The following is a 24173-nucleotide window of genomic DNA, read 5'->3' on the forward strand; positions in this document are numbered from 1 at the left end:
CCCGGCTGGGGATTTAGCTCAGCGGTAGGCCCTGGGTTCGGTCCCCAGCTCCGAAAAAAAGAACCAAAAAAAAAAAATCGTTTTGTTTCGTTCTTTAGTTCAATCTATTGTATATCTTATATGAAAGGTTTATAATTTTTTTATTAGAGATTGTAAATGTGTATTAGGGGTGTAACCCTGGCTTTGATAGAGACAGGAAGATCAGAAACTCAAGGCCATTCTTGGCTATCCAGGGAGCTCAAGGCTAGCTGGGCCACATGAGACCTTGGCGAGAATCTGTTGGAGCTAAGACCCGATACTTTTTTGATAGAGGCATGTGAGTCCTATTGGCTTGTAGGAAATAAATCATTCTGGTTTTCAGTGTGATGTGCAGTTACAGCTTATCAGTGAGTAACAGAAGCAGGAGGCACTAGAGCCCTGGCATCCCCAGCAGCCAGAAGCTATTTCTGTTGGTCAGAGTTGAAAAGCTACACAACTGAGTCCTCTAGGAGGAAGGTAGGGAACTGGGGCCCCAGGAAGATGGGGGATTTCAGGTTGGGGCTATGCTAGATGAACTAGCAGAAGAGACTGTCCCTGGAATGTCAGCTTGTGGGGGAAAGAGGGTAAGAATCTTTTGTGATTTGGAACTATAAAAATCACTGTTTTGAGGGTGGGGGTGGTGCATGCCTTTTATCCTAGCACTTGGGAGGCAGAATCAAAAGGATCTCCTGAGTTCCAGGCTGGCCTGGTCTACAGAGTAAGTTCCAAGATAGCCAGGGCTACATGGAGAAACCATGTCTCAAAAAAAACAAAAAACACTACAAAAAACATACTGTTTTGTGCTAACTTGCTACCAGGCATCGTTTTGCGCGCACTCTCTCTCTCTCTTTTAAATCTTTTCTCTTTTTTAAATTTTTGGTTTTCAAGATTAGGGAATATCTCTGTATAGCCTTGGCTATCCTGGAACTCCCTCTGTAGAACAGACTGGTTTTGAACTCAAAGATCTGATTGGCTCTGCCTCTCAAGTCCTAGGGAGTTTTTGCCTTTTGTTTTTTTGGTTTTTTTTTTTTTTTTTTTTTTTTTTTTTGTTTTTAAGCTGACATCTGACTTTGCATAGTTGAAAAATTCTGCTTTGATGTTGCTGCTGAGTCTCCAATACACATCTTAGGAACAGAGGATCATTGTTTCCCATAAGGCCACAGTCCCTGCACACCAACACCTGTCAGTCACATGGCCTGTTCTCTCCGTGGGCCCCTGCATTCTAATCTAACATCCTGATATCACCAATGAGTTTGATGTGCAAGCGGCTTTCCCGAGGTCACACAGAGAGTAAGTGCTGGGTTTCAGGCCCAGGACAAAGGACTGACGTTATGTGTGTTATATACCAAAGCAGACTTGAGTTCTCCTAGATTCCCTCAGCACCCTTCAGTGCCTACCTAGCAAACCAAGCCTTCTACCCTGAACTTTCCAGCCATGGGACCCGGCTGCCCTTCCCCGAGAGGCTCCTTTCTACAGAATCCAGACATTTTGGGCTCTTTGCTCCCTTTACCTTCTCTCTGCACTGGTGTTTTCTCTTTCCCCTCCCCTCTGTCTCCCTTTCCATGGGGACTCCACTTCCTTGGCCTCCTTCCTTGGGGCCAATGAACTTGCTCACCCGAGAGCAGTTTTCCCAATAAACCTGTGTTTATATATTTTTTTCTTTTTTTTTTCTTCTTTTTCTTCTTTTTTTTTTTCTTTTTTCTTTTTTTCGGAGCTGGGGACTGAACCCAGGGCCTTGCGCTTGCTAGGCAAGCGCTCTACCACTGAGCTAAATCCCCAACCCCTTATATATATATTTTAATCTGGCTTGAATAATTGACTTATTTCACCGGCAGAGAAATAACTGTAAGTAACTCATTTGGGAACAGAAAGATCTAGAGTCTCTATGGGGACACCCAGCACCCACTCAAATCCTCCCAACATCTCCCAGAAGTCTGATGGTCATTAAGGGGGCTCACCTGTGTAGCCTCCGAAACAGGAGGGGACAGCCCCAGCCCTCCCACCCCAGCCCCAGCCACAATAATCAATGTTACGTAGTCCCCACCCCTCACCACCATCACAGGACAGCATTCATACAACCTGCAATTGATCCTCTGCCCCCTGCTTTATGAGCCTAACGGCCCACCTGTTATGTCTCTTGCTTATGAGAGCGAGAACCCCTACTCCTCCTGACCTGTCGCCTGCCCATGGAAGCTGAAAGGTGTCGGGGAAGGGAGGGCAGCTGGAGTGCTTAGGGAGGGCTGAGGAAGAAAGAGGAAGCACCAAGAGGAGGAACAGATGACACAGCACTGAGTGGGGGGACTCAGGAAACAGCATGGTTTGTTCTTGGGACACACTTGTGTCTGGCAGAGGCTGGAGAGAGGGCTTGGGTCTCTGGGCTGACCCCAAGCAAAGCCTTGGTTTTCCAGTTATAGCACCATAGAAGGAAGAAGACGGACCAACCGAGGGCTCCCCGGGTAAAGGCACTTCCTATTGAGCAGGACATGACTTTAGTCCCCAGAGCCCACGTGGAGGAAAAGGAGAACCAACTCCAGCGAATTGTCCTTTGACCTCCACATGCATGCTATTGACCCACCCAGCAAACAACTGTACGATAAGAAGAGGAACCAAGCGATGCTGTTCTGTGCCTGTCGTCCCAGCACTCCAGAGGCAGAGCCAGGCAGATCTCTGAGTTCAGTTTGCTCTACAAAGGGAGTTCCAGGACAGCCGGGGGCTACATAGAGAAACCCTGTTTGGGAGGGAGCGGGGTGAAGATGGGGGGCAAAACAACAAAAAATGAAGAGGAAAGGAAGTCTTGTGCTTTTTGTTTTGTTTAATGCATGTTAGTGTTCCGCCTCCATGTATGGCTGTGTGAGGGTGTCAGACCCCCCAGAACTGGAATTACACACAACTGTGAACTGCCATGTGGGTGCTGGGACTTGAACCTGAGTCCTTTTGGAAGAGCAGCCAGGGCTCTTAACTGCTGAGCCATCTCTCCAGCCCAGAAAGTCCTGTTTAACCCCATGGTTTGTTACTGACGGACTCAAAGCCAGGCCTAGGGTTGTTTTTTTTCCTTCTGGTGTGTGATTTATCTGGTTGAGACAAGATCCTGCTGTGTAGATAGATGTGCCTATCCCACTGTCTCCTGCCCCAGGAGCCTTCACTGAGGCCTTCTTTGCCCACACAGTTTTTTACTCTCTGCTTAATGCCCTATCCTCACTCTCTGTGTTAATCTCCATCTCCTGCAATAAAGGAAACTTCTCTGGTGAGAACAGAGAGATGCGTATAAAGATAAGAAGTCAGGGGGGTTGGGGATTTAGCTCAGTGGTAGAGCGCTCGCCTAGGAAGCGCAAGGCCCTGGGTTCGGTCCCCAGCTCCGGAAAAAAAAAAAAAAAAGAACCAAAGATAAGAAGTCAGGAGGCAGGCTGGGCATGGTGGCCCACGCCTGCTAAGGAAGGTGATCTGACCACTAGCCAACTTCTCCTGCACCCACCCCACCAGGCATGACTTTCACAACCAGTGGGTCTGAAATGTGTTTGGGGATTTTCCTTTTTGCTCTGCCTGGAGATGGAGCGTGGACTTTGCGCATGCTTTAAAGTGCACTTGAGCTGGAGAGATAGCTCCATGGTTAGGAGCACTGACTGCTCTTCCAGAGGTCCTGAGTTCAAATCCCAGCAACCACATGGTGGCTCACAACCATCTGTAATGGGGTCTGACGCCCTCTTTTGGGTGTCTTCAGACACCAGGAATGTACTCCTATCCATAAAATAAGTAAGAACGGTCTCGTTGAGCTGTTTTTAGTTTACACAAAGCGATTGAGAAGACCTGTTCAACCACACTGACCCCCCTTTTCCACCCCACTCTTGCTTTCAGAGGGGGTGAAGTGACATCCTCAATCCGCCCCATCTTCATCCCTAAGCAAGTAAGAGCTCTGAGGGCTGACCGAGCTCCAGGGTTTGGTCTTGATTCCTCTTGTGGCTAGAATTTGATGTGCAGGGCAACGACGCCCAGTTCCTTGCACCTGGGCAGCCACAGGGCCACATGGCAGCCACAGGGCCACATGGCAGCCACAGGGCCACATGTAGAGAGGACTCACCTAGGTCTATTTCACCAATCATTTACACATGCTACCACATTTCATATGGTATCACAAATACACCAAATATCAAATACCAAGAAGCCCAAGGCTTCTTCCTCCCCCTACCCCCTTTTTTTTTTTTAATAAGATTTACTTTATATATGTGAGTACACAGTCACTGTCTCAGACACACCAGAGGAGGGCATCAGAACCCATTACGGATGGTTGTGAGCCACTATGTGTTTGCTGGGAATTGAACTCAGGACCTCTGTTAGAGCAGTTGATGCTCTTAACTGCTGAACCATCTCTCCAGCCCTCTTCCTTTCCTTTCCCAGGTTTCTGAATGCTGTCTCCAGGCTCCTCCCCAAGTAGAGTTTTCTTTGCTGCCATGTGGGTGCTGGGAATTGAATCTGCATCCTTTGGAAGAGCAGCCAGTGCTCAACTGCTGAGCCACCTCTCCAGCTCCTGATCCGGGAGGGGGTGGGGGCGGGGGGGGTGTTTAGTCTCCTTGTTTTTCCAGACATCGTTTCTCTGTGTAGTCCTTCCTAGCTGTCCTGGTCACTTCGTAGGCCAGGCTGCCTTTGAACTCAAAGACTCACTAACCTCTTCCTCTGAGTACTAGGATTAAAGGCAAGCGCCACCACGACCGACTGTTAACAGTTTTAAGGAAAACAGCTATGTGTGCGGAACTGACCCTGTTGAATTCTCGGTGGTGACAGCAACTGGTTCCCAGCCTCCTGAAGCTGGAGGCAGGGTCCCTCAGATCACGTCTCCCAAACAAGTCTCCAGGGCTCAAAGAGAGATGGGGAGGAGCAGGGGCGAGGGTGAAAAGTGAGCAAGCGGCCGCGACCGCGACCGAGCAGCAGCCAGCAAATAGCTGTTTGCTTGCTGTCCCGCCATAGTTCCCTGCCTTTAGGTGCAGGATCCGAGACTGAACTCTTTGTCCCCAGTCCACAGAAGGAACGTGTCAGGCCAGCACGTCCGCTCTCCTTCTTGCCAGGACTCCGCCCCTAGGCGTTCAATTCCGAGCAACGGGAACCATGACTCAGCGAAAACAGACCTCGGGACCGTGACTCAGCATCACGCAGCCCCGGACCTTGACTCAGCAGAAAAGGCTCGACTTCGGCTTCCTGGTGGATTGCTTTTTACCAGAGCAACTGTTCTTTTTTAACAATTGTTAATTAAACCCTGGCCTCACACGTGCTAGGCACATACGCCGCCATCCAGCCGCACCGACAGCCCCAGACTTTATTAATTAGGTGAGTCAGTTGGTAGAATGTGTTCATAGTAAACAAGAAGGTCTTGGATTAGTGGCACGGGCTTGTAATCCCAGCACTCAGTGGTAGTAAGAGGATCAGCTCGAAGCTACCGGAGACCTTGCCTTTAAATTAATAAGTTAGTTTGAAACGACCATCACCGTGTGTGTGTGTGTGTGTGTGTGTGTGTGTGTGTGTGTGTGTGTGTGTGTGTGTGTTGGGGAAGCACTTGAATGAAGGTCAGAGAATGACTTTGTGGAGTCAGTTACCTCTTTTTACCTTATCAAGAGTTCCAGGAAGTGACCTCAGGTGGTCAGGCTTGCACTAACCCCAGTGAGCCATCGTCCCAGCCCCTTAGCACAAAGGTTATTTTGTGCTAAAGGCTTAAAAAAAAAAAAAAAAAAAAGATAGGCTCTCACTACGTAGCCCTCACAGGCCTCAGTTATCTCTGCCTCCTGTGCGCTGGGATTAAGGACACCGCCACTAATGAATGAATAAAAAAGCTTAGTTGGAAAAGGAAAACAAGGCAGGGCATGTTGGCTCACACTGTAAAATCTTTAGTGCTTGGGAGATGGACTCTAAGGCAGAAGGCGCGAGCTAGGAAATTCAAGGCTAGACTTGGGTTATACAGTGAGAACTAGGCCAGCCAAGATCCTTTAAAAAAAAAGGGGGGGGGAGGTTGGGGATTTAGCTCAGCGGTAGAGCGCTTGCCTAGGAAGCGCAAGGCCCTGGGTTCGGTCCCCAGCTCAAAAAAAAAAAAAAAAATATATATATATATATATATATATATATATATATATATATATTCACACACACACACACACACACACACACGCGCGCGCGCACTCGCGCCAAAACAAACCACAAAACAACAAAGACAGGAAATCCAGCTTCCACATGATGGAAACCACTCACAGGCCAGGAGGAAAGCAGTGGGCTCCTGGAGCTCAGGAAGTAGGAGCGAAGGGTGAGTTCTGTGAGTTATCTGTGAGTTCTGGTACATGGATGCTTTCTTCCTGATGACCCTCCTTGCCTTGTTATAGATCCCCTTACCTCTTAGCCTAACTCAGCATAGTCATGCCTGGCTCCTAGTGGTTCTCCTCTCTGCTTCTCTGAGTTCTCCTGTGTCACACTCATTCACGTTACCCACGTGTGTATACTCTCTCCCCGTTCATGTTACATACACTTGCATACTTGCTCCCTGCTAGTCATTCCTATCAGTCAACTCCCAGACCTGGCAGAAGGCTGCGGTACCAAGAATGCTTTGCCTCTTACAAATGCAAAGAACCAAATCAGTTGACTCTCCTGTAGTTTACAGTTGTACAGGAGTACAAAGAATCCGTCACCTGGGCATAACGTGGTAGAGAATTTAAGGATAAAGGAAAGTGTTCTGCAGTTTACTCTTTGGTTGGGGCAGGAGCAAGGGTGGGGGACACAAATAAATGTGACAAAACTCTGTCTACAGAGAGGTGTACAGTGATAGATGGCTCAGTGGTTAAGGGTACTTTAAGTACACTGTAGCTGTCTTCAGACACACCAGAAAAGGGCATCAGATCTCATCACAGATGGTTGTGAGCCACCACGTGGTTGCTGGGATTTGAACTCGGGCCCTCAGGAAGAGCAGTCAGTGCTCTTAACCACTGAGCCATCTCCCCAGCCCAATAAATAAATCTTAAAAAAAAAAAAAAAAAAAGGTGTACAGAAATTCCTTGGTGTCGGTGGTGTTTGTTATTTGTTTTTGTTTTCTTGCTGCTTCTCTGGACATTTGAAATTACTTCCCAAGAAAGGTTTACCTTTCTCTGCGTGGGATAGAAGTATAACAGGCCCCCAGGCCTTAACACAGCTAAGTCTGTAAGGGAAGTGGAACTCGGGCCATAAAATTCAGCACATAGATAACAAGCGCCACCTGCCAAAACGAAAACACAGACCTAATCCACCAAAGTCCATAGTTCTGGGGAAGTCTCAAAATGGACCTAACCTCGCGTTTTAGCTTCAGCAGCTCTGCTTCTGGCTAACTGTTCTTGTATCAACCTAGGACATGGTCTTCGTGCTTAAAAGCTCAGCCTGAGAAAGGTTACCCTGGGACTCTGAACACCAATGGAGTCACTGACCAGCTAGTAAAGACTTCCTATTGGCTTAGACCCATGTCACAGTAGTTTTCTCAGGTAGATCCCCTACAACAGGAGGTGGTTCACACATGAAGGTCAGAGGGCAACTCTATGGCATTGGTTTTCTCTGTCCATCTTTACATGGGTTCCAGAGAGCAAACTCAGTAATCGGGCCTGCTCTTTACCCACTGGGCCATCTTGCTAGGGAAACATATGAAGAGAGACACGAGGAAGCTAATATTCCTAACTGTAGTGGAGGAAAAAGGTGTACCAGATGCGATTGACTGCCCCACCCTAGCAGGACCCTATGGAAATTCTACATTAGAGAAACACTGGGCTGGAAGAGGGAAGGGGGAACTGGCTCTCTCTGACCACACATCATAATGGACACTTCCTTTATTCTTCTTCTGAGCCTTGCCCTCTGCTGAGTTTCTTACTGAGCAGCCCTCCCGACAACGCCCTTCTAATTTGCATTTTGTCAAGTGAGGAAATAGAGGCTCAGGGGGTTCAGGTCCACACGATTATTTGTCGGAATCCTGCTTTGAGTGGCAAACCCTTGCTTGAAGTCTGTTTCGTTAGCTAGTTTATATTGTCCTAGGAGTCCCTCCTTCAGTACAGCCAAGTAGAAGGACTTTGGAACTATAGCCAGATTCCATATTGTCTTAGTTAGGGTCTTATTGCTGGGAACAGACACTATGACCAGCATGAGTTTTATAAAGGACAACATTTAGTTGGGGCTGGCTTACAGGTTCAGAGGTTCAGTCCATTATCATCAAGGTAGGAACATGGCAGCATCCAGGCAGGCATGGCGCAGGAGGAGCTGAGAGTTCTACATCTTCACCGGAAGGAATCCAGGGACAGACTGAGCATCCTCAGGCAGCTAGGAGGAGGGTCTCCAAGCCCACCCCCACAGCGACACACTTCCTCCAACAAGGCCACACCTTCTAATAGTGCCACACCCTGTGCACTATGCATATGCAAGCCATCACGCATAGGATCCTTGTGGTCTGGATATGCAAACCCCAGACCTCCAGCCTGTCGGATGCCTTGGGAGGCCAGATGATGTTTGAAAAGGGTGTGGCTCTATCGGTACCCAGAACTGTTTCAGCCCAGTGGGTTGCTGTGAAAATACTGGAGGCCAGCACATCTGGTTTCAAACTTTAGGTGAACACGTGGCCCTTTGCCAGAAGTTGAGCCTCACATTCCAAGCCTCCTACATTAAGTTTGCAGACAATGCCTATGTGGTACCAGCAAGCTCTGACTCTGAAAGGTGATGCCTGTGTCATCGCTGCCGGATATTGGGCTGCTCACAGCTGGGTAGGGTAGGGATGACTGGGGCACATGAACCTGGAAGGCAGGCCCCAGAGGATGACTGAGGACTGGAAAGAAGAGGAAAGCCTCAGCCAAGGTTCCTGTAGCTTCACGGAGCCATCACTGAGCTGTAACGAGTGCTACATATTTACAAAGCCTGGTGAGTTCAGGGCCATACTCTATGAAATCATCCAGCCACCAAGGTTCTGAGCATAGTTGTCACTCCTAAAGGTTTTCTCACCTTGGTGAGCCCCGCCTTCGACGAGGTGACACCCTATCTGATTAACTTACTTGGCACTTTCTAGATTTTTATGTTGGTTTATTATATGTTATGCATGTGTTATCTCATGCTCATTATGTATATTTCAAAATTTTTCTTTTTTTTCTCAGAGCTGGGGACTGAACCCAGGGCCTTGGGCTTGCTAGGCAAGCGCTCTACCACTGAGCTAAATCCCCAACCCCTCAAACGTTTTTTTTAAGAGTTATTATATATATAAATACTGTAGCTGTCGTCAGACACACCAGAAGAGGACATAAGATCTCATTACAGATGGTTGTGAGCCACCATGTGGGTGCTGAGATTTGAACTCAGGACCTCTGGAAGAGCAGTCAATGCTCCTAACCACTGAGCCATCTATCTGAATGGAATTATAAAGCAAGCTCCCCACTCCTCTTTGGGGAATTTTTTTGACACGGGGTCTATCTTTGTAGCCCTGGCTATCCTGAAACTTGCTGTGTGTTCAAGGCCAGCCTGACTCTGCCTCCAGAGTGCTGGCATGAGAAACAGCACACCTTTTTAATCTATATCCAGCATAGCTATCTTGAAGACTTGGGACTGGATGTGTGAGTCAGTAGTCCTTTCTATTTATAGTATTAACGTTTGTCCAGTAACCATCATACTGAGGAACATGTGGGCTATCGCCCTGTGAGACTATGACTGATAAAGGTGCCATGAACATCCCTCGACAGTCGCCACCGTCTGAGTCCCTGTTTGAGTAGCAGGTGTATGATTAGTACTTGAAGAAACTCTATGAGAGTGGTTTGGTCTAGAAACCTTTTCCCTTTGCCTCCTAGGCTTCCTGGCCGGAAATAAAGCAACGACAACAAATGGAGCTTTGCAAGAAGCGGGACTTTAACCCCAGCACTCAGAAGGAAGAGGACCTAGGTTCGAGTCCCAGCACACTCATGTCAGTTTACAAACATCTGTAACTCCAGTTCTTGGAGATCTAATATCCTCTTTTAGCCTCCTTGGAAATCAGGTACTAGTGTGGTACACAGACATACATGTAAGTAAAACCCTGAACACCTAAGATAAAACAATTAAAAGAAAAGACTCCTTAGGGTCTTTCTCTGGATTTGGGGAAGATCTAATGTTTGTATCCACTATGATAACACTAAGTCTGCTTTGGGGCACATGAGGAAGGGAGGGCTCAGAGTTTTTGTGGGGCTTATTGTCTTCAATTCAAAACAATCCTATGCTAACACAGAATATATCAGGACAACATTGTAACCACCTGCAATGAAAAAGAGTTGTATTCACTCTCAAGATCAGTAGCACATAGGGGTCATCCATCTTCTCTTTTTTTTTCTTTCTTTCTTTTTTTTTTTTTTTTTAGTGTAGAATAGAGTTTATTCAGGGTATGGGGAGGGGAGTAGTCAAGAGGGTAGAAGAAGGGGGGGGAAGGGAAGGGAAGGGAAGAGAAGAGAAGTAGAGAAATAGAGGCCAGACATGAGCCTGGGCGGGGGAGGGCGAGGGGACAGAGCAGGAACAGGAAGGGAAGAGCAAGAGTTTTTTTTGTTTGTTTGTTTTTTAAAGATTGTATTTATTTTATCCATATGAGTACACTGTCACTGTCTTCAGACACACCGGAAGAGGGCATCAGATCTCATTACAGATGGTTGTGAGCTACCATGTGGTTGCTGGGAATTGAACTCAGGACCTCTGGAGGAGGAGTCAGTGCTCTTAACCACTGAGCCATCTCTCTAGCCCCATCTTTTCCTTGCTTTTCTCTCTCTCTCTCTCTCTCTCTCTCTCTCTCTCTCTCTCTTTCCTTCTTTCTTTCTTTCTTTCTTTCTTTCTTTCTTTCTTTCTTTCTTTCTTACCATGTTTGTAGACCAGGCTGGCCCCAAACTCCCAGAGATCCACCTGCCTCTGCCTCCCGACAGCTGAGATTGAGATTAAAGCCGTGTGCCCAGCATCATCTTCTTTAATTAAGCCTTTCTATAAGTGAGGACTAATCTCACTGTGCTCTGAGTGTGCGTTTCACAGTGTCCTTTCCCGTACTAGTGGGTGTACGGGTGGTGAACTTTATGTCTTTGGCGACTTGGAGGCTCTTCCTGCTTACATCTCCCAAGTGCTGGTTTACAAACATGCACCTACGGGAGTCTCTGGGCAAACGTGTTCTAGGGGAGGCTAGCGAAGGCTGAGGGTGAGAGTCTTCCCGGTTCAGGGCTGGAGTGCACGCCTTTGAGTCGGGCACATTTGGTGTGGAGGAGCAAATGGAGCGGAGGACGGGGCCAGGGGTGCCCGGATAAAGGGGCTTTACCTGAGGAGCAGCCAGGAGCAGTTGAAAGATGTTGATGGGGGGGGGGGGGCGCAGCTGCCACTGTTACTGTCCTCTGAAGTTAGGCAGGAGGAAGAGAAAATGGGGATGAGGAGGGGCTCCACCTCTCTCATTCAGCTGTCCTGCTGCTGTTTGTGGGAGAGGTTGCCGTGGGACTACCAGGGGCAGTTGTCATTTGTGGTCTTTCTGCTTGGGGCAGTTGTTTTATTAGGAATTTTCCTTTTCTGCCCTACATGTATGGCGGCACAGATCTGTCTGCCTGTAAGGGTTCTACCTTACTCGTGGATGCTTCTGTCCTTGGGATTCCGTGTCTTTGTATCAGCTATTGGGTGCTTCCTGTGCTTTGACTGTCTGCCCTGTTGATACACTGTATATGTAGGCTGCAAAGCCCCACTTCCAGGGCTAGGGACTTGTCTCCGTCCTAGTCTATCTCAGGCATAGCGTAGTCAGTCTGCTTGCCGCCTATGAGGATCCCTGCCTGAAGACACCCACACAAATTCCCTTACTGTCATCTAACTGGGACAAAAGACACAAAGAGCTCCTTCCCCCGCCGCCCAGGGTTCCAGCCCCCACCATATCCGGACTTTGTTTTACCACAGAGTCTGGAATGCTGAGTTGTGATTTCCTCACTGCCCTGAAGCTGATTTTATGCTGTGTCATGGTTGGGAGGGGTGACGAGCAGACAGAGCGGAAGGCGGATTTTGCTGAGTCACGCTCTGCTTCTTCTGCCTCTGTGAATAGTTGGTAAAAGGGGACGGCTTTAACCTCGGGCAGAAGGAAATGAAAGCTCTAGAAAGGCACAGAAGCTTCTTGTTTGGTTTTAAATGGTTTGCAAAGCCCTATCTGAAACACTTTAAACTGGTAAACACACACACACACACACACACACACACACACACACACACACACACACACACACAGAGTTGCTGCTGTTCTCCCCCCACCACTACCACCACCATGACTCTCAGTTACAGAAGCTGGCAATTCTATCTGTTTAATGGAAAGCATTGGAGTTATGGCTGACTCCTCTCTTAGGTCTGTCCTATTCTGAAATATACCATGGGGCCCTGAGAGATGGGCTGGGGGGGGGCACTTTCTAGTTTTGTGAGGTTACCTGTGCATCTCAGCTTGTGGCTGTGTCCCCCATCTTTAGAGGAGGCAGGGTAGCGATCTTCTAGTCCTCTTCTGCCCCTCTCCTTTCTCATCCATCAACTGTGTCTGAACCCATCATGCACTTTGTGATGATCTTGGATCCTGAGGGACGGTCTAGGACTCCGTCACATCTGCAGAACCCTCTGACCACCCTCAGAAGCTCTGTCTGGTCCTGATGTCAGGGTGTGGTGGGATATTCAGTCAACCACTGCGGGAGGAAGAAGGGCACGGATTGGGGTCTTTCTGATGCAGGAGGCAAGGAAGTCCAGAAGTCAAGTCAGTCTGTGCTCAGGGGCGGGGACGGAGGCTGAGAAGGGACCAGAACAGCCAGGTATGGCTACTTCAGTCCCCGAATCCTGTGTGGTTTATCTTCTAGCTACATCCGGGGATCGCAGAGAACAAGCTAGGCACCAGGAGTCAGAAACTCAGGCTCAGCAAGTGTGTCTCTGTGCAGCCTGCGTCAGTGTCTCAGTCTTTGGGTGCCCCAGCTCTCCATGTGAAAAGGGGGATTCATGTTGTGTGGAGTCATTTTCTGGGGTCCTTGAATGACAGGCTCTAGATCTACAGACGTCTCATTATCCCCCTAAAGTCCTGGACCCTCTCTGAAGGAGCTTGGGATAGGGTGACTGGGGAGGTCTGACTTTCTATTACCAGGACTAGAATTCCGTTCTGCCGTCAATATTGCTGCGTGAGAAGAAAATTCCTTGGCTTCCCTATTCCTCACTAGAATCAAGCAGACAGAACAGAGATGTCAGTGGCGGTTGTACAGAACCTGTGGGCTGCCATCAGGGTAGGAGAGCCTTGGCACACAGCGGGTGTTCCACAAAGGTTGGCTGGCTTCACACTGTTCCATCACAGCTTGGTTTCAGCCCCTTTCTGTCACCTCAGTGGCGTGAAAGCCAAACAGCTGCACCCCCATTCCCACGGGGAGCCCTGGTGCAGCCACTCATTCTGGCAGTAACTGCTGCTGCCCGCCCGGCACAGGTCCAGCCCAGGGGATGTATAAAGCAAAGGGCACAGTGTCCCTGCCCACCTGCTTTCCGGGTCACCCCGGGGAAGACGGTCCTTTCCAGAAGAACTAGAAAAGCACCTGCTTGTTGGCAGTGGTGATAGCCTCTTTTCTTACCCGCACCATTCGAAGGCAGAAGATATGCCACTTGCTTTCCAGGGAATGCGAAAGTCCTCTTGTTACAGTGAATTCTGTACACCCTTATCTTAAGCCTCAGTTTCCTGGTTTGTAAAGCCAGCTACTCCCTGTATGTCTTTGGTGGAGTTCCTGAGAGTGTGGAATGAGTTGTGCATGCAGGGGGCAAGGGGTCCTTCAGTCACTGTGAGTTGCGATTCTGTTGTCACTGATTCCAGTGACAGAGGGATGGCAGCTCTCTTTACCAAGTGACACAGATTCTTGGGTATATGCAGGTGAGAGTTTGCATTCTCCTCTGTGGGGAATCAACCCTTGATGGGCAGTTTGCTGACCACCGTTTTCCTTTTCTCAGAGCCAAGGACTTACAACCACCATTTCTTTTTTTTTTTTTTTTTTTCAGAGCTGGGGTACAACCACCATTTCTAAATGTTAGCCTTTAAAACAGAAGGAGAGCCAGTCATGGTGGCTCAGGCCTTTAATCCCAGCACTTGAGAGGAGAAGGCAGGCAGATCTCTGAGTTTGAGGCTAGCCTGGTCTACAAAGTGAGTTCCAGGACATTCAGAGCTACATGGAGAAACCATGTCTGGGGGAGGGGGCTGCGGGGAGAAAATATGATGTCCAAAATTAACCTGTAAGTCCCAACAACAAAGCCTCACGGGAAAGTACGGGGTCCTATAGGTTTGTCCTTATAATCCCCTGCAACATGCGGCTCAAGGCCATTTTCAACTGGGAAATTCTAGAGAATATACCTGGCCAAAGTCCATTACTTTGTTAGTATTTAATATTTAAAGCTTGCTTCTAATTTCCAAAATGTTAGAGTTGGTTTTTCTGGAGAATCTCAGGATTAACAAAACAAAGACACAAAAAGTGAAGTCCTTGTTGAGATCAAAAGTCACTTTAGAGTAGGAGAGATGGCCGGGTGGTTCACAGTACTTGCTGCCCTTACAGAGGACCTGAATTCAGTTCCCTACATGGGCAGCTCACTACCCCCTGTGACTCCCAGTCATGGGGGACCCAATGCCCTCTTCTTTCTTCTCAGGCATCTATATGCACGTGGCATGAATACATACATACATTTACTTGGGTCTACAGACACACATAAAATAAATAATATGTTTTCGTTGTTGTTGTCTTTTCCAGACAGGGTTTCTCTGTGTAGCCTTGGCTGTCCTGGAACTCCCTCTGTAGACCACGCTGGCCTCAAACTCACAGAGATGTGCCAGCCTCTGCCTCCTGGGTGCTAGGCTCAAAGGCCTGCCTGTACCATCACTACCTGGAAAACAGTAAATACTTTTTAAAGAGGTATTTTAAGAAGTAAATACTTTTAACAATAACAAAAAAGGACAACTAGAACTACGGAGGCTTTGAAGAACCACCCAGCATGTTTGTGTATTCTCTGTCCTGTACCAAAGGTCCAGCTCGCCAGGAATTCGGAGGGTAATTGTCCAAGTCCTCCCCTCTAAGCTTCGGTGGGTTATCTGCCGTTATAGATGTGTCAGAGCCATGTGTCCTGACTTCAGTCTCCGGTACTCAGGCACCAGGAAGTCACAGTGTGGCCCAGGTTCTAGGAGAGCACCAAGGAGGCGCCAGAGGTGGGTGCTGCACTCCATGAGACCCTGGGCAGAAAGCTTCATCCTCCAGCTCACATTCCCCGCCTGTAAGACTGGAGCCATCTATCCCCCACTGTGACACATGGGGATGAACCTTGGAAAAGTCAGTCTAGGCAGGTGTTAGTAAAACAAACAGGACTATGTACATAAAGGATTGAGAAAACCAGTCATCCTTAGAGTTCCGGGAAGGTAGACTCAAGTATGTAGACTTGGGGCCCGGATGGGTCAATCCCTGGGTTTGCCCACCAGCATCTCACAGCTAGAATTGTCTCCTAGTTCTGGAACCTTCCAGATTCCTGAGAGGCTGGCTACTCCTGCCTTCCTATCACTGAATAGAGTAGAGGGTTCTGGAAAGGACCCAAAAAATTCTGCTAAGAGGCAATTCACTCAGATTTCCTTTTTTTTTTTTTTTTTTTTTTTTAAGAGCTTGCCAGAGTCATATGATTTATCCCCATACAGGCCAGGCCGACCAGCCTCGGGGCGGGGTGTTGCAACAACAGCCAGAACGCCGGCTCAGCTGGGCGGCCACCACGTGACTCGAGTACTTAAAGGGCTGGCGCGGGCAGCTGCTCGCTCACAGTCGCCAGTCGCCTCCAGAGTTTCCGCCTCCAACCAGCGAGTGGAGCCTGCCGGAGCAGAGCCATCTCCAGCGGAGCCCGGAGCCTGAAGCGAGCGGAGCCAGCCTGAACTAGCCCAGTCCCGCGATGGAGCGCCCACAGCTCGACAGGCAAGCGACTACTTGGGGACGGGAACTGTGATGTCCCGCGTCCCTTGTCCAGCCTAGAAATGCAGGCTGCGGGACCAAGGAACGAGTTGCCGCCCAGTCTACCTGTAGCCATGGGCAGCTGGAGGGAGAAAATGTGATTCACCCCTCTGACACGCTGGAGGTGACCGGATGGGTGTGTCTTGTAGTATCCAGGTTTGAGGGATGAACAGTGCTGAGTCCTGGATCCTGGACTCACCGTTCTAGGGGGCGGGGGTTGGGGAGCTTGGCCCTCTTGGTGGCGCGGAGTGGTCACATCAATTCCCAACTTCAGACGACTTGTAAGACGCAGGGAGGCAGCCGTAGCAGAACTAGAGGGTGTTGAGGCTGGGTGTTTTTTGTTTGGGGATGGGGGGACAGGAAGTTTTTTGTTTGCTTGGTGTTTTGTTCTGTTTTGCTTTGGGGTCCCTGTGTAGATCAAGTTGGCCTTGAACTCCAGTTCGCTTCCCTTTGCTTCCTGAGTACTGAGATTGAAGGTGCCCCGCCACCACACTTGGCTTCTATTCCTCCTCCTCCTCCTCCTCCTCCTCCTCCTCCTCCTCCTCCTCCTCCTCCTCCTCCTCTTCCTCCTCTTCCTCTTCCTCTTCTTCCTCCTTCTCCTCTTCCTCCTTCTCCTCTTTGATTTTTTTTGAGACGGAGCGCCTCTTTGTAGCCCTGGATGTCTTCACTCTGTAGATCAGGCTGGCCTAGAACTCGTAGATCTGCCTGCCTCTGCCTCCCTAGTGCTGAGATTACAGGCCTGCACCACTCTGTCCAGCTCTTTTTTCTTTTTTTCCTTTTATAAAGCCAGTTTTATTTTTATATTTTTATTTAAAGCGTCTCGAGTTACATTTAATTTATCGTGCATGTAGAGTGGCCACATATATGACACACTAAATATGTGGAGGTCAGAGTTCGACTTGAAGAAAGTCACTTCTCAGTCTACCATGTGGCTTCCAAGAAAGATTGGCTTATCAGGTGGCAAGTGCGTTTCCTGGCTGAGCTTACACTGTCTAGTCCTCACCTCCAACTTTTAGCAGTAAGGATTGAACTTAGGACTTCAAACATTCTAGGCAAGCGCTTTACCCATAAGGTACAGTATCAGCACCTTTTTTATTTAAAGACAGTGCCTAACTAAGTTGACCAGGCTGGTCTGGAACTCTTGAATCTTCTGCTGCAGAACCTCTCTAAATAAAGCTGGGTTACATAGACTATTTAATGCAGAAACTTTGAGTATAGTGTATAGTTGGTTTTGGATGGGTTTTTTGTTTGTTTTTTGTTTTGTTTTGCTGAGACTCTTCCTACATAGCCCTGTGCTGAAATTCATTCACTATATAGATAGACCCAGGTTGGCTTTAAACTAAGAGATCTGCCTGCCTCCACCTCCTGCATGCTGGAATTAAAGGTGTGCACCATCACGTCCTGCTGCTTGTAAAATCTGTAACTGAAATTTTTTAAGAAATATCTTCAGGTTGGATCTAAAAGCTCACCAAAGTATCTACCCTTAGCCGGGCTGTGGTGGCCCATGTCTTTAATCCCAGCACTCAGGAGGCAGAGGGAAGCACATCTCTAGAGTTCTGGGCCAGCCTGCTCTACAGAGTGAGATCCAGGACAGCCAGGGCTACACAGAGAAACGCTGTCTTGGAAAGAGAAAATCTGCCCTTGAGTATGGTCCTTGGACTGGCGTGGCTCTTCCCTGAGGTCAGGACATACCTTGCCTCCTCTTCACTGGGAATAACTGGCGTAGGAATCCTCCCTGGGGTTTTGGGGACTACGTCACATAGTGTTTAATGACTGACATCTGTTTGCATGGTTAAGATCATGGCTTGGCCTACATTGGAGGCTGGAGCTATTCTGCAGGTCTAATCATTCATAGGCATCCCCGGCTGACTCTCCTCTCTTCCTCCACAGCATGTCCCAGGATTTGTCCGAGGCCTTGAAGGAGGCCACCAAGGAGGTGCACATCCGTGCAGAGAATTCTGAGTTCATGAGGAACTTTCAGAAGGGTCAGGTGTCCAGGGAAGGCTTTAAGGTACGTGACGTGTAGGTTGACCAGACCACTGGGGTATAGCAGGTATACCCAGGGCTTAAGCCAATAGTTTAATGGGGAGGTTGGTGCCAGGAGTGATGAGGGCCTGTCCAAGGACGCCATCTTGGTAATGCTGACCCTGTAGCTCAGAGAGGAAAGGGTCTGCTGGTGGAGGAGCTGGTGCAGTGGGGTGGTTAAGTGAACACGTATTCTATGTTGGTCATTTTATGTTCTTGAGGAGTGCCTAAGGGGAAGGAACAGAGAGGTTAAAGAGGCCATCCTGTCAGCTTTCAGTGGAAAAGACCAAAACCAAAGATGGCCAAATTTCAGAGCTTGTGCTCTTGACCTGGTTACTGCAGGGCCTCATACATGCCGGCTAGGTTCTCTACCACTGACCCACAATCCAAGCTCTTAGGTTACTAGATCGGGTCTCACTACACAGTTCAGGAACTCTCAATACTCCTGCGTCAGCCTCCCGGGTATTTGGACCATGGGAGACCCAAATCTCCTGACCCAATTTCAACTTGCCTCTGAAGGAAAGGAGAAGTTTGCCTTAGCCCTGCAGTGTCCTGTTCCCACAGTGAGATTGGCTACCTCATTTAACCTCCCAAGCCCTCTTGCCTGAGGAATGGGGTTTTGACAGCTGGGCTGAAATGCACAGTAGACACAATAGACCCTGTTTCCTGCCAGCTGTGGAACTGATGTCTGCAGCAAACATCAGACACAGGGAAGAGAGCACTGACTGGGTGGGGAGTGGAGGGTGGTGGAGACAGGAGACCGTCCTTCCAGAAGGGTTCTTCTAGCGACAAGTTGATTCTGTTTTTTTCAGCTGGTGATGGCCTCCTTGTACCATATCTATACGGCCCTGGAAGAGGAGATAGAGCGAAACAAGCAGAACCCAGTCTATGCCCCGCTCTACTTCCCTGAGGAGCTGCACCGAAGGGCTGCCCTAGAGCAGGACATGGCCTTCTGGTATGGGCCCCACTGGCAGGAGGCCATCCCTTACACACCAGCCACACAGCACTACGTAAAGCGTCTCCACGAGGTGGGAGGTACTCATCCTGAGCTGCTGGTGGCCCACGCATATACCCGCTACCTGGGTGACCTCTCAGGGGGTCAGGTCCTGAAGAAGATTGCGCAGAAGGCCATGGCCTTGCCAAGCTCTGGGGAAGGCCTGGCTTTTTTCACCTTCCCGAGCATCGACAACCCCACCAAGTTCAAACAGCTCTATCGTGCTCGCATGAACACTCTGGAGATGACCCCCGAGGTCAAGCACAGGGTGACAGAAGAGGCTAAGACCGCCTTCCTGCTCAACATTGAGGTGAGCCCCACTGTTCCTTCAAGCCCCATTCATTCCAGTTATTGGAGGAAGGGTCCCCAGAGTCCCAGTTAGTACAAGGACTTGGGGCCAGCCAGGGTCCTGTTTTGCTGCTTAACTAGCTGGGTGATTGTGGGCAAATCTCTTCATCCTCAGGTTCTAAATCTCCAAAATAGGGATAATAATAGCATCCATCTTCAAGGCGAGAGGGGTAAGCAAGTTGTGGTTCAGTCCCTGTGGGAGGAGTGATACAGGGGAAGTTCCCTGATGTCATTGCTCTCTTGTGTGGTGGGCTGTGATCCTCTGACAATGGTGTAGCTGGACCTGGGGTGCCTGAGTACTGGTGCATGGCCAGGCCGGCACAGTCCAGGCTTCGGATGCTGACATGTCCCAGGTGGCATTTGCTTCCTTTTCTTTGATTTGCATTGATGTGTTGCCCACGGGTATATCTGTTTGGTGTCAGATTTGTTGGGGGTGGAGCTACAGACAGCTGGGAGCTGCCACAGGGGAACCGGGAATTGAACCCGCATCCTCTGGAGAGCAACTAACGCTCTTAATCTTTGAACTATCTTTAGCTCGGTGTTTTGAGCAAGGCCCCGAAAGGCAGAGCTGGGGGAGTAGACTGTCCTATTTATACTATGGGTGCTATGGTGGTCAGGGTTCCAATTTGGGACCTCCTGTCTCTCCCCACTTTCAGCCTGAGAGCCTTTAAAAGTTCCACCAGGCAAGCACCTGTTAGAGAAGTAACCTTCAGATGTCCTAAATTCATCTAGGCCCGTTCACCTGAGGCCTTCCGAGGACATGATATAAAGAATGAGTTTAGAAGTGGGGAAGTGATGGCCCATTCCTTTAATCTCAGCACTCAGAAGGCAGAGACAGGAGGATCTCTGTGAGTTCCAGGTCAGCTTGGTCTACACAGCTAGTTCTAGGACAGCCGAGGCTACACAAAGAAACCCTGTCTTGAAAAACAAAACAAAACACCAACAAGAAAAGAGGATTAGACACAGGCCCAGCTGAGAACTGGGTCTCCATCCTGACCCCTAGTCGATCTCAAGAAAGCCCTGCTCCAGGAGCTGTGGTTCCCTGACCTGCAAAAGCAGCGACCATACTCCATGACACGACACACCGCCTAGCAAGGAGGAGCTCAAGTACAGTCATGAAGAGAGCACGGGATGTAGGCTGCACGGCTCCCACACATTCGTGTGTTATTTCCGAAGAGGCAAACTGGTTCTCCTCATAGGGATACAGAAAAGCTCCTGAAGTCTTTATTCAGGGCAGCCGTTACTGGTGGGGTCCAAGCGAGGGTACAGACAGTATCGGGGACGCACAGGCAGGGAGCCAACTAAACCTGTCACATCTCATGAGATAAGTGAAAGACGCGGTATGCGATAGTTTCCTCAAGTCGTGTCATTTGTACAATATTTCCCAACAGGCTTCAATCTGTGCCTTCCCCTGGGGTCCCCCCACATTGTGAGTATCACTAACAGGCAGTGTGTCTTGTCTTGTCTTCAGCTGTTTGAGGAGCTGCAGGCACTGCTGACAGAGGAACACAAAGACCAGAGTCCCTCACAGACAGAGTTTCTTCGCCAGAGGCCTGCTAGCCTGGTGCAAGGTAAAGATGGCCTCTTGGCTTCTGCTCTCCTTAGCCCAGCTGGAATTTCTTTACTCTTCTCCATTCTGAACGTTTTAAATTAGAGATAGGGTGCAGACAAAAGAGCCCAGGGTAAGTCTGTAGTATGACTGTGGGTAAGCTATAAGACTTTTCTACCTTAGTTTCTCCACATTAGAAAATCAGGAGGTTGGGGGCTGTGTAGCTCGTTGGCTGAGGGGCATATAAAGCCCTCAGAAGTCACTGGCACAGAGATCCTCTCATTTAGATCCCGCCTCCCACTTCTTTTCCCCCAAGGCAGAGCCATGCTGCATGACCCAGGCTGGTCTCAAACCCTGGGAGTCAAACAATCCTCCTGCTTCAATCTTTCATAAAAATCTAGGGTGTGTTTACCTTTTGAGGCCCACTCAAGGCTCCCATGCAGGCCCCATATGAGGCAAGGATTTGGGAAGCTATTTCTAGCGCTGACCCTCCAGGAGACACGACGGAGTTCATGTAATTACTGGAGTGTCAGCCCTTTTCCTGTGCCTTGATACACTACCCTTGGAGCAGGAGTAAGGGTTCTTAAAAAGACCAAAGTGGCAGAAAATGTGCCTTCCCTGAGCCTATCACCCCTGGGACAGTATGGCCCAGGGAGTGGGTGACTGAAACTGAGCAGGGCAGGTTACGTGAAGCTTGATTGCTTGAATGGGCCCACCTTTTGCCCAAGGCTCTCCCAAGGGAGGCAGGACCCGCCACCTTGTCATTAGTGGTACTGTTTCTGGTGGGCTGAAATATGGTCAGTGCTGATAGAATTAGTTACCTGTTTGGGTCTGGAGTCTTTGACCTGCTGCGGCCTGGCGGAGCACAGGAGGAACAGCGTGGGGGAGTTGGTGAGCTCCTATCTTTGAAGGTGTTTAAGCAGTGGCTAGTGGTTCAAGCTGTAGCAGAATCCTGGCCTTGGACTGGAACTGTAGCAGACACGGCACCCAGTGTCCTCTGCTCTGTGCAGTGTCATCCACCCCAGGCTGTGTGTTTGACCTTGTCTGTGTTTCTCCTACAGATACTACCTCTGCAGAGACGCCCCGAGGAAAATCCCAGATCAGCACTAGTTCATCCCAGACACCGCTCCTGCGATGGGTCCTCACACTCAGTTTCCTGTTGGCGACCGTGGCAGTGGGAATTTATGCCATGTAAATGCAGTGTTGGCCCCCAGAGGCTGTGAACTCTGTCTCATGTAGCCTTCTCTCTGCAGGGGAGAATCTTGCCTGGCTCTCTTTTCTTGGGCCTCTAAGAAAGCTTTTGGGGTTCCTCGCCCCCTTCCTGTGTCTTCCTTTGTCTCTCTGGAATGGAAGGAGATGCCTGGCACATTTCCCTCACCAAAAGCACAGCCAGGGGCCTGAACTTGGAAACCAGCAGCCCCAAATCCTGCAACAGAGCCCCAGAACTGTGGTCGGTAGAGGCGGCTGTTCTGAGCCCAGTGCCCTTGGTAGTCGGCGTCCATGTTGACTGACCATGACTGCTTTCCCCCAGCGTCATGGCCACTTTGATATCAGTGTGCAGAGATTTTCTGTCTTGTGTTTCTGTCTTGTTTTTGTTATTTCCCCAGTTCTACCAGTGTAATGGTATTTTTTGTTGTATCGATTGTTTTTTTATTCTAACCAAGTAGGGCTGTCTTTTGAGGGGTGGGTGGTATTTAATAATTGTAACCTTGGTCTCTAACTTCTGTGTGAAATAATAAATGGCATTATCTAATAATCACCGGAAGTTCGTTCATGTCTCTGCCGTCCACGAACAGGGCCCTGCTCCTCCTGTCTCTTCAGTGTCTGGCAGGAGGAGGGCAGGTGGTGGTGGCATCAGTAGCTTTGACGGTCCACTGTGTCTGAGAGTTGGAAGTGAGCTTCAAGCATTTGGGCAGATCTTATTGACTGTGGGTGTGGAGGTATGTGTTTGTTTGTACGCAGATACTTGTGTGTGTGTGTGTGTTTGTGTGTACGCAGATGCTTGTGTGTGTGTGTGCATGTGGAGGCCAGAGATCAACCTCAGGTGTGTTTTAGAAACGGTCCACCTTGGTTTTATTTTAGTTAGACAAGATCTCACTAGGGAAGCCCTGGTTGGAGGAACTCACTATGAAGACCAGCTGGCCTTGAGCTCACAGATGTCTTCCTGCCTCTGCCTTCATGCTGGGATTATATATGTATGCTACCACACCTGACCAGTCCACCTTGTTTTCTGTGGGGAGACAGATGGTGTGTGTGTTGAGACAGGGTCTCTCTTACGTAGTCCTGACAGGCCTGGAACTTGCTATGTAGACAAGGCCAGCCTTGAACTCACTGAGATCCTCCTAGCTCTGCCTCCCAAGTGCTGGGTTTAAAGGCATGTACCACCACACCTGGTCAGTACACTTTGTTTTTAGAGTGCTGGGTTTACGAGCACACACCACGATGCCTGTTTTACATGGGCTCCAACTCACTGGCTGATCTATCTCTTCAGCCCCGAGACTTATATATTTTATGAGGAAGAAATGGACAGATTCTGGGGTAAAGCTGATGTGCTCTGTCTGAATCATGATACTTAGAAACTAGAGGCAAGTGCCTGGCTTCATGTTTTCTCTAATTTCACTTCTTGCGAGTGCACTGTCTTGGTATGCACAGTCACATCGCTCAGCGTGGGGAGACCGTTCTCTCCTTCCATTTATATAAGGTTCCACTTCCAGAGGTTGAGCTCAGGCTTGGGCAGTAAGCCCTTGACCTGCTGAACCATCTGCTACTCCACTTCGGAGTTGGTCACCTAACCCCTCAGGGACTCAGACTCACCACCTGTGATAACACAATGATGATGCTGACCTCACCTGTGTGTCTTGAGAAGCAAGTTAAATCCAAGGCCTGGCTTTCTTGTGCGCAGAAGGCCAGTGTCTCCTGATTGTCGTACTGGAAGAGTCAGTCACCTGTCATGCTTGTGTACATGGTCATCACGGCCAATCTGCCCAGTGTCGGGAAGGGTTTCAGCCAGGTCTGCTGAGCTCTGACCCAGGTGATGAAAGCCACCCAAACAGTAGACATACAGCTCCCACTCTGGGAAGGTGAAAACGTCAGTGAAGGCCGAACGGGGATGGGGTACCTACTATGTCCCACTAGTGCTAGAGGGCTGGGGGTCAGAGGGTCTTTGTCCCCCATACTGGCTCTATTGCCAAGTCTTGGGCACAGTGCTTCAAATCTCATTTTCCTCCCTGGAAAGATGAGCAATACATCTGTCTCTCAGAGCTGAGGAGGGAAT

The 24173-nt window shown here is 49.2% G+C and overlaps 1 protein-coding gene and 1 long non-coding RNA gene across 2 annotated transcripts; both read left to right on the top strand.

Moving 5' to 3' along the window:
* Positions 1-408: 408 nt before the first annotated feature.
* On the top strand, positions 409-15337 carry LOC147998800 (uncharacterized). Its single transcript, XR_015643540.1, has 6 exons — positions 409-495; positions 5026-5334; positions 9825-10036; positions 14011-14152; positions 14751-15047; positions 15145-15337. It is a non-coding gene; the product is annotated as an uncharacterized LOC147998800 (long non-coding RNA).
* A 471-nt stretch (positions 15338-15808) lies between these two features.
* Positions 15809-22655, top strand: Hmox1 (heme oxygenase 1). The gene is given in 5 exon segments (NM_012580.2): positions 15809-15947; positions 17874-17994; positions 18821-19312; positions 20822-20921; positions 21961-22655. Coding segments are annotated over 5 exon segments (870 nt in total). The 5' UTR covers positions 15809-15924; the 3' UTR covers positions 22095-22655.
* The last annotated feature ends 1518 nt before the right edge of the window (positions 22656-24173 follow it).

This window comes from Rattus norvegicus, chromosome 19, assembly GCF_021556685.1.
Source record: "Rattus norvegicus strain SHRSP/BbbUtx chromosome 19, alternate assembly SHRSP_T2T, whole genome shotgun sequence".
In the NCBI taxonomy this organism is placed as follows: Eukaryota; Metazoa; Chordata; class Mammalia; order Rodentia; family Muridae; genus Rattus; species Rattus norvegicus.